This window comes from Hipposideros armiger, unplaced genomic scaffold, assembly GCF_001890085.2.
Source record: "Hipposideros armiger isolate ML-2016 unplaced genomic scaffold, ASM189008v1 scaffold_169, whole genome shotgun sequence".
Taxonomy (NCBI): domain Eukaryota; kingdom Metazoa; phylum Chordata; class Mammalia; order Chiroptera; family Hipposideridae; genus Hipposideros; species Hipposideros armiger.
The window spans coordinates 599300-610296 of record NW_017731519.1 but is presented as its reverse complement, the minus strand read 5'-3'; the positions used below and the strand labels follow the sequence as shown (position 1 = coordinate 610296).

Genomic DNA, 10997 nt, shown 5'->3' with positions numbered 1-10997 from the left:
CTCTCCCTCTCTCCCTCTCTCCATATATATATTATATATAATATATATATTACCAGTTGAATTGCATATATCTTAGCAATGTTCAATACGATTAGAAAACTTTTATAATTTTCATGGTAGCTGCATGCCAGAGTGATTTTACATACCAGTGTACAAAAGGAGTACAAACCAGTGAAGACTTCAAGCTGGAAGAATTTCCTATTATACCACAAACAGTTATCTGTTATGAAAACAGATGGGAAGAACCTGAACGTCTTACTTGGGTGAGTTTAGCAATATGATAAGGTATTAAACTCTAGGTTTGAAGTTATTCCTAAAACACAGTATCAAACATTTTAAAATTTCAGCACTGACACTAGTGCTGTATCTGTAAATATGCAACTAGCCTTTTAAAGAGGTAGAGATAACATCTGTGTATTTTATTACATTCCTTTGGATTGACTGTTAGTTCACAAAGCATCTTTCAGATGCATCAGAAAGGTTGATTGTACTCTCTAGTTGGAGGTAAAAGAGATGAAAAATTCACTTTTTAAGTTTCCCACTTTACATGTACCCAGATAGTCTCTAAAAATCCTCCTTTTAAGTTTAATAGCAAATTATAGTAGTTTTCAAATGATTTGTTAGGCTTTGACTACATGTCATTGCTTTGGCCTCCTATATAAAAAAATTTTACAGGTTAGTTGAATGCTGAGCAAATTAATTGCAGTGGAATCTGACTTTATACCATTCAAATTAAAGTGGCATTTGGGGGTGGGGGGTGCGGTCTGTGTTGGACCTTCATTTAAAAGGACTTATATTCTGAATATTGGAAAGTCCTTTTCTCTAAGAGGTTTTTCTCTTTAGTGTTTACAGTTTAAAATCCAAAGGACAAAATGTGCCAGAGAGCCATCATATTTCATATATTACTATATTTTTGTACCTTGTAAGTTTCCCAGTAACCCTGTGATCTTTTCTTGTGTAAAACAGAAAGGATGGGCTGATTTGGCACCTGCATATACTCTAGTTTTTTATTTGTTTCTTTATTTTGTTTTTGTTTTATAATTTAGACAAGTTAGCTATATCTACTATGTTTCTTTCTATATTTGCACTATCATTGAGATTAAATCATGTTAATTTGTCTTTTGGGAAAAGTAAAGTGTGGAATAGCCAAGTAATTCTTAGCTTTAAGAAGATAAAAAATATTTGGTCTTTATAAGTTTCAGCAGGAGGAGCAGCAACCTGATATGGTGAAAAGAGTATACACTTGGATTTAGAATTGCTTTTTAGTTAAATTCTGACTCTAACTAAATTCTGACTCTAACATTTTAGTTGTATGACTTCTTGGAGCCTCAGTTTCCTAATTTATAAAATCAGGGTGTGTTACCCTTTGGGGTTGTGGTAATTACTAATCATGAAGTTATAAAGCTCTTAAGATTGATCCTGCCACTTTAAAGGGCCTCTGCTAGTGGGATCTCTGTTACTTAAAGTACAGGCTAAGTTGCTATTGGAAAGAGACTCAGAATTCAATTGCTCAAGCAAGAGACGAATTTCTTTCTCAGATTGTAATAGACTGAAGGTCAGTAGGTCGTCCAAGATAGGGAGACAGCTTTGATCCATGGTAATAATCCTCTGTCTTATCTTAAAGAGTGGAGTCCTCTTTTATATGATTGGAACTACCTCACCACCCCTATGAGAAGGAGAGAACAAGCAGCTTTTGTTTTTATAAATGTGACCAGAAGTCGTATACATGCTTCTCACTCTCACCCTATTGGTCCTGTCTAGCTGCAAGGGAGGCTAGTAAATATAGTCTCCAGTTGAGCAGCCCTATGCCCTATACTCAAGGTGTTCTGTAACTAAAAGGAAGAAGGGGAAGATGTACTAGGGGACAATGCTTTACTATACAAGTCTACTAATAATAAGTATTTTAATTTTGTTAAGAAAAGTCACACACGTGAAAGGGACCATAAGAAATAAGGAATTTAAGTTTATATTTTTATTCGACTTAAATATTACAAAATTTATGAATTGAAGGCTTTGGGCCTAAAGATATATGCAAGACTCAAATCCTAATATAAACTTGAAGGACTCAATGCAATTATTACTGCCTGTGTTATACAGCCTAATGCCATCTCACTTGGCCTCCATAGTTGGTTAATAGCTTTTTCTGGTTAATTGAATTAATCAGATTGTGTTGTGAAATGTGTAAAGCAAGGGGACTTCTGAAATTTGTCTTTTCAGAATTTCATATAGGGTATTGGCTTTGCTTTTATTATATTGGTTCTGACATTATCTTATAAATGTTCCTTTAATATTTTAACTAAAGAAGAAATAACCCAGTGTGTTTTTAAAGCATCTTTAAAAGGGTGGTAATTTGTGACTAACTGATTTATTAATTAAAAATTTGCTCTAATTTCTAACTTAGTTGGTGTCATGCCTAATGGGAGATAAATCTATGATATTTAAGTAGATTCTTCTCCTTTTCTACATGTGAACTTGCATTTTTTTTTTAAATGTGTAATAGGACCTGAAACCTCAAGAGAGAGGTGAGCATGAAGAAGCAGAGATTCTAAATCCAGTTATGGAAAGAGAAGGAAAATTCATTAAAGATCAAGGACTCCATGTTGTAAAACAGGAGGTTGAGAAGCTGGAGGATGGTAAGAGTTTGTTTAAGCGTGTGATGAGTCAGCATCACTTGGGTAAGAAAGGGTTAACATCCCCTAATATCTTTGAGCTGAAGAGTGACTTGGATGTACAGAACAAGAAAAAGTTGATACAGTGGTAGGCGACGTTCTATCAGGAATCACAAACATTTGAATGAAGCTACTAAGAAAAGAAAAAATGAAAACTGTAAGTCAGTTGCTATTTGGGGTTACAGAATAAGGACAAGTTACCTACAGAAATTCAGATGAAGGGGAAAAAAATTCTTTGTCTATTAACTAAAATTTGATGAAGATGTAACTTATTGAAGTACAACCCTCTTTATTGGCTTGACCTTGAAACTCTAATGTATAGACTAGCTCTCAATGAATTGTGAGGTCCTGAATATATTTTTATAATTTTTATTTGATTTTAGTATGTAAAGTAAATCTTTAATGTGTTCAACCATTAGTGTGGAAGTTCAGTGAACCAATGCAATTTCAGATACTGGAAATGAAGTTCAGGAATAAATTCATTTCCATCTGGATAAAATGTCTTAATGGTATAGGTGAGACTATAATTCTTTCAATGTATTTGATTAGTTATATAGTAGCTGCTTGCAGAGAAATCCTTCTTTTTCCCTTCAAGTTAACGGACCATAAAATCATGACCTAATTGTTACTTAGTGTATGTACATTTCTGTGTGTCTATTTAAAATAATATAACAGTTGAAATAGAAGCCATATTTACATCACTCTTGGCTAATGCACAAAGGGAGATGCTTTCCCATGTTAAACTATAGAATAGAAAATTAGGTGTTATATTCAATTTTGTATAGGTACTGGGAAAAGGAATCAAGTAGTAGACTGTCACTTTTCTTTGTACTTTTTGACTGATTTTTTTTCCTGGAGTCTATGTGGAATGATATGTGACATCAGTGAAAATGTATGCCATTTACTAAAATTACCAAATACATAGTGTTCTTACATATTTTAATATTTTTAATTTTTTATTTGGAAATAATTTTAGAATTATAGCAAAGTGGCAATAATAGCCAAAGAGCTACTTAAGACTAAGTTCTATACCTCGTGCCCATACCCTAAAGTACTTCCATCTGTATTTCTCCAAAATAAGGACATTCTCTTATATCATTCCAGTATAGTCTTCAACCTCTGGAAATTTAACTTTAATATAACACATTTCTCTAATCTGCTGTCCATATTACAGCTTTGTCAGCTGACACAGCATTGTCCTTTATAGCATTTTCTTATCTGGAACAGCTTCTCATCCTTTTAAAAATATTTTGTGAGCTTAACATTACTGATGAATACAAATCCATTATTTTTAATAGAATGTTCCTCATTTGGGGTTTATCTGAAGTTCTCTCTTAATTAGATTCAGGTTAATGCATCTTCTTCTTTCAGCATACTACATAAGTGATGTGTCTTTCTCAGGGTGTGACATCCAGAGGTTCAATTTATTTTCCCATTTAAAATAAAAGCCTTTTCTCCATCCATCCCACCACACTCCATTCAGTGTGCAGCACTGTTAGGTATAAAAAATAGGCAGAGAGCCTTTTTCCTCACCCTTAAAGTGAAGAACAAAATTTGTTCTTTAAATGTGAATCTTAAATGCAATATATATTACGTGTATTCTTTTTGAATCTCAGAATATCAAGTATAGAAATGAAATTTTGTGGTGTCCATTTTAACTGGACTGATAATACCCAAATTACATAGACTGTTGTTTTGTAAGAGAGTTGAGGTTTCCTGTTTAAGAATATTGACTGCTATAAAATTTTATTTTATAAATTTGATTTCATACAGAATGGGAAAGAGAAGAACTTGCTAAAAGGCAAAAAGAAAAGACATCTTTGCTAGAGAGAGAAGAAAAGCCAGTGTTGGAAACTGGAAGATGCCAAGTGGAAATGTACCAAATTCAAAGTATTGATAAATTGGAAGAAGAGGAAGAAGAAAGACTGAAGAGAGAAATGCTGCTTGCTAAACTGAATGAAATCAACAGAGAACTCCAAGATTCTCAGAATCTGAAGTGTGCTCCCCTGCCTTTGCTACCTGATTTGGAATCTAAACTGCACTGCCCAGAGAGAAGTCCCAAAACATGCATGTTCTCTGAATTCTCCGAGAGATTATTTAATGGGCATCATTTGCAAGACACTAGTCTTTTCACTACAAAAGGCTATGGTCAGAATCCAGGCAGTATTAGAAGCCCCGTCTCTCCAAACGAGCTAGCGTTTGGCAGCTATGTGCCTTCGTTTGCCACAACATCAGGGAAGTCAAATCCAGTTAGCCAAAAGAGTGGTCTTTCGGATTTCCAAAGAAACAGTATAGAGAAACTTAGTAAAGACAGTGTAGATTTAACTACAAGAAAAGAGAAGAAAGCTAATCTGATGGAACAGCTATTTGGTGCCAGTGGCGGCAGCACCATTTCCTCTAAAAGCAGTGACCTGAATTCTCTGGCTGCCAGCAAAGGAGACTTTGAGCCTCTGAATTTTCTCCCTGGGGACAGAAGCAGTAGGGACAGAGAACAGGATGAAGACGGCTTTTTCCTCAGTGAAGGAAAAAGTTTTAATCCAAACAGACACCGATTAAAACATGCCAACAATAAACCAACAGTAAAAGCAGTTGATTCTGTAGAAGATGAAATTGAAGAAGTAGCGCTGAGATGACTGACTAGAGTATACATTTTTTTTCCAATTGTAAATACGAAAATATTTTAATACAGTATTTATTATACACATTAAAACTTTTTAATATTAAAAAGTCCTTATTAAGGAATGATTTTTAATAGATAAAAGTGCAAATAAAAAGTAGATCATATCACACATTGCTAGTTTGCCGAGAATGAAGGAGGCTCTTTTGAATGAAACCAAAAATAGAGATATATATTACTTGGTTTTGACTTTTTACCTACAAATAGGTTTTACCTCTTAGCTCTATAGGAAGTTTTATTCCATTTGAGTTTATATTTATTTCCTATTTTTATTCCTATTTATTTGTATTTAGCTCAGTGAAGATATGATCAAAATTAGTCTTCCCGCTGATTATTGAGTGGAAATTAAGAGTTAACAGGCTCTGTGTTGGGAAGTGTAGGTCCCAGGTGGTGGAGAACAGGTGCTACTTGGGAGCCTTGTCTTTTATGGATAGGGGTGGGGGGCTCCCTTTCACATGGCAAGGCTGAGCTACTCTTAGGTGGAAGCAGCGACAATATTGGGATTTCCCATTTTTGAAAGGAACCAGAGTTAAACACTACTCATTTCCCAATTACAAGTCTTATTAAATCACTTACCTACTACAACTGTGCTAATAACATGAAGTTGAATTCAGAAGACATTTGTCTGTTTGCATGCACAGTTCTCCTGACATGGTTCCCAGTGTAGTCAGTAATGCCTCTCATTGTTCTCCTACATTATTTGTATCTAAGTGGGATTTTGCACCAAATATATGGAATAGAAGAAATTTTATGCCAAAAAAAAAGATTTTCAACTCAATTATGTTTCCAAAGCAGCGTAACTTGAAAATTTTAATATGTACTATTAAGATTTGAACTTACTGTGAAATCAGAGATAATGATAGTGTAATACAATTGGAGTTACAGGACTACCTTTGAAGCAACTTTGGTTAAATGTTTTAGAAATGGAACTTCTACCTTGTTGGATAAGTGGATGTTTTTCTGTTGAAATACATTGATCTTTTTCTGTTTGTAGCATACGTCATCTACAAAGGAATTTATGACCTTGGATTATGCTGGGTATGATTGGTCTTTAAGAAGCAATAATACACCACCAACCAAGGAGAGTTTTCTATTAACACCGTTAAAATGAAGAGTGGTGGAGATAGTGTGCTAGGGGAAGAATAAAAACATGTAGATTGGCACTTATTCTAACATGAGCTTGTGTTTTTGTTGGTTTTGTTTTTTTTTTCAAGAATTTACTGTGTATTCACTCATAGTATGATTCCTGATGCCAAACATACATACTGATGAGGGCACTAGAATTACTGTTTTATCTTGGGTTCTTATAAATGCTTATTGAATATAATTTCATAGTTATTTGACAAGACTTACCTGGCTAGGTCTCTAATTAAAAGATATAACATCTATCTTCTAAATTGTGTTCCTGTCATTTACTGGTAATCAAATCTCCCCAAAGTGATAAACTATATTAAAAAAAATTTTTAATGGAGATTTTTATGTCTGATACAAACAAGCATTTAGTATGTTGCAAATCACTCTAATATATGTAAACCATAATGTAATGTAGTTCTTGATAAAATATTATGTAATGTTACTTTTGTTCATAGCTGCTAATTTTTCTGCCAAAGTATTCTAATATTTAGGTTGTTTTGTTTTAAAGGCTTTTTAAAAAGACTTTTAGTAAAGTTTTTTATTCAGGTCATTTTTATTACTCTTGCTTTTGTCTACCTGATGTTTTCTAGTCTCTTTAACTAGATGCCACAAGATAGAATTATTATATTTAAACCTAAAATTAAGTTATAGACTTAGAAGCATTATGGTGTGAAGCATTAAAATTGGAGATTAAAATGTATAGAACAGGTTTTTCTTTATGAACAAACCTTAGACAGTGAATCATTTTTTTTCCTAAATGTCAAGTTAAATTTGTTATTTGTACTCAGAACTCTTACTAATAAAAATAAAAAACATACTATGACTCTTTGTTTGAATACCTTAGGTCACTTAGGAAATATATAGTGGAAACAGGACCTGCAGGATTAATTTTTATTTTATTCACCCTTTTTTTTCTGTCCAGTATTTTTAGCTGAAGTAGATGAATTTGCTCTGAATCAGGTTAGACAGTATGCTAGTCTTATCACATAATTATAGTTTTTAATTAATCCTTTCACTCTTAATTGCTATCATAATGGCATATATTGCTAATATAAAAAGTGGGAATCAGGAAGATTAAATTGAATCATAAAATAAACTTATTTCATGGCTGACTTGCTGTTTTTCTGATCCTCTTCTCCATCTCATATTCAGACATACTACTGGTCTCCCTGGTTGGGTGTTAGTTGGGTATCTGCCTGATGAAAATGGGAAGGGAAATTTGTATTACAGTAACAACATGAACTTTTTAGAATTAAAGAAGTTACCAAAAGTTGTCAAGAAAGGATCTGCCTGTAAAGCTTTTTCTTTCTGCACAATAAATGCCCCTTTCACATGAAAGTCCCCTTTTATATCACTTGAAAGTGCTCTCCTTTTAGTAAAGAGCATGTATTCATTAATTATTTGAGTGCTTCTTGGGTGCCCTGCACTGTATTAGATGCCAGGAGTAAGACAGAGCCAACCCCTGCCTTCAGAGTGAATGTAGAGCAGGATGAGCCATCCCTTTCCACCCACCCACTTCGAGTGTCTTTGGTTTCCTCAGTTGTTATTGGTCTTATGTATTTTTGAGGAGTAAATGAAATACGGTAATGCTTGGCTAGCTAGGTGCCTGGTACATTAAAAGCACGCTAATAAACATCAGCTGTTATCATAGCTAGTTATGAGTACTTTTAAGGCACAATTTTAATAGAGCATAGGCTGAGTTCTGGTCAAGATGGCGGAGTAGGTAAATGCTATGCTCGCCTCCTCCCACGACCGCATCAAAATTACAACAAAGTTATACAATAACTACCACTGAGAAACACCTGAAGACTGGCTGAGCAAAAGTCCTGTAACTAAGGATATAGAGAAGCCACAATAAGACTAGTAGGAGAGGTGGACACACAGAATGGGCAGGTCCCACACCCATGGTTTGGCAATTAAGAATCAGGAGGGATACCTTGAATGCAGAGGTTCCCCCTGAGGAGTGAGGTGTCCCAACCCCACACCTGCTCCCCGCAGTCCAGGGCACCAATACCAGAAAGAGGAGTTCCCATAGTATTTGGCTGTGAAAACCTGCAGGGATTGCATCTGAGTGAGACAGAGGGCTGCTGGAGTACCAGGTGTTCCTCCAGGGCCTGCACATAGATTTACTCACAGACTCAAGCTGAGCTCCTGTGCAGGGGCAGCCCTTTGAACAGTACCAGGGACATATAGAGAGGAACTGAACTAACTGGCTTCAAGGCAAGGGCTGGAGGGGCAGGGGTCAGGAATGCTCTCTCCAGGGATAGAGGTGCTGGCAGGCACTAAGGCTCCTTTGTTGAGCCCTCCTGCCACCCAGCCAGCAGGCACAGGCGGATACCAAATCTGAGCCCTCCTTTAATTTGGCTAGCCACCCCACCCTGGTGATTCCCTTGACTGCCCCCCCCAGCCACCTCTAATGCCTTGCTGAACCACTTTAAGCTACTTTTCTACTCCAGTGGCCTACCTCGACCCGTGCTGTGGATTTTCCTAAAATCAAAGGTCCACAAGCCCCAAATCAGCAGCTCACCTCGGTGGACTCTAAAAGTCCAGCACAAGTGGTGACTGATTATAGCTTGCATTGTAACTCCCATCAGGTGTCCCCAACCCTGGCATAGGCTGAACCATTGTTGGCCTGGAATGTAGCTTCAACTAAGCAGCCACTAACCTGGCGCAAGAGGTGGATGACCTCAGCACACATAGTGGTGCCCACCAAAGGGTCCCAAGCCTGGCAATATTGGCAGTTGGAATCAGCTCACAGCATAGCTTCTTGCAAGTGCTTCCAAGCCCAGCACTAGTGGCAGCCTACCGCAAATCACTTTATACCACCCACTAGGCAGCCCCAAGCAGGAACAAATGGCAGCTGAACTTGACCTGCGCTGAAGACCCTCTCAAGAGCTTCCATAACCAGTACACCCAGTAGATGGCTTCAGACCACAGCAGAGCACGTCCCAACCTATTCCACAAACGACACATTGAAAGGTAGACTCGGCTAGCACCAGAGCCCCGCTAAAGTGATTCCTGCTCCATGAGACAAGCACCTACACAACAGCTTGTCCACTGGCTGTAGTTACAGCCACCACTTGCAGCTGGTCAGCATGCGGCTCAGTCCCACCCACTGATGTGCCAACAGCAATCAAGGCTCAACTACAGCAAGAGGGCACACACAACCCGCACAAGGGACACTCCTGGAACACCCAGCTCAGGTGCACAGGGACACTGCTGCACTGGGCCTCACAAGACACCTACTACATAAAGCAACTCTGCCAAGACTGGGAGATATAGCAGCTCTACCTAATACATAGAAACAAACACAGGGACGCAGCCAAATGAAGAAACAAATGTCTCAAATGAAAGAACAGGACAAAACTCCAGAAAGAGAACTAAATGAAATGGAGACAAGCAATCTACCAAATACAGAGTTCAAAACACTGGTTATAAGGATGCTCAATGAACTTAGGGGAAGAATAGAGGAACTCAGTGAGAACTTCAACAAAGAGAGATGCCATAAAAAAGAACCAGCTGAAATGAAGACTACAAGAACTAAAATGAAGAATACATTACAGGGAATCAACAGCAGATTTGATGAAGCAGAGGATCAAATCAGCTATCTGGAAGACAGTAGCAGAATATACCCAATTAGAACAGCAAATTAATAATAATAGAAAAAAAGATAGTTTAAGAGATCTCTGGGACCACATCAAGTATACTAACACTTGCACTCTAGGGGTACAAGAAGGAAAAGAGAAAAAACAAGGGATTGAAACCTATTTGAAGAAATAATGAGAGGAAACTTCCCTAACCTGGTGAAGGAAATAGACATACAGTCCAGGAAGCTCAGTCCCAAACAAGATAAACCCAAAGAGGCACACAATAAGACACATCATAATTAAAATGCCAAAGGTTAAAGACAAAGAGAATATTAAAAGTAGCAAAAGAAAAGTAGTGACATACAAAGGAGCTCCCATAAGAAAAATCAGCTGATTTTTCAACAGAAACTTTGCAGGCCATAAGGGAGTGGCATGAAATATTAATAGTGATGAAAAGCAAATAACTACAACCAATATTACTCAGCAAGGCTATCATTTAGAATCAAAGGAGAGATAAAGTTGCCAAACAAGAAAAAGCTAAAGGAGTTCATCTCCAATGAACCAGTATTACAAGAACTGTTAAAGGGATTTCTTTAAGTACAAAAGATCAAAAATATGAAAAATTATATACATAGGAAAGAAAAAAGTTCTTAATGACAGGCAAACAGTATGCAGTAGATTAACCAACTATATAGTTAGTACAAACATTAAGAAACAAATAGAAAATTCATGTGTAATTACAATAATAAACTAAGGGACACACACAAAGAAAGTAAAAAATAATGACAAAAACAAATATGGAGTGGGTGAGTAAAATATACAGTGACGCTAGAGTGTGTTCAAACTTATGCAACCATCAACTTAAAATAGACTGCCAGAAACATAGCTTGGTATATATGAAGAACATGGTAACCACAAACCAAAAATCTA

At 36.5% G+C, this 10997-nt stretch overlaps 1 protein-coding gene across 1 annotated transcript in view; it reads left to right on the top strand.

Annotated features, from left to right (window-relative positions):
- Nucleotides 1–7592, top strand: part of LCA5 (lebercilin LCA5) — a 25992-nt gene extending 18400 nt beyond the window's left edge. Inside the window, exons 6-8 of the mRNA XM_019651918.1 lie at nucleotides 121–263; nucleotides 2501–2633; nucleotides 4443–7592. Coding sequence (XP_019507463.1) covers nucleotides 121–263; nucleotides 2501–2633; nucleotides 4443–5302 — 1136 coding nt within the window. The 3' untranslated portion in view covers nucleotides 5303–7592. The remainder of the gene's footprint in view (nucleotides 1–120; nucleotides 264–2500; nucleotides 2634–4442) is intronic.
- Nucleotides 7593–10997: the final 3405 nt, after the last annotated feature.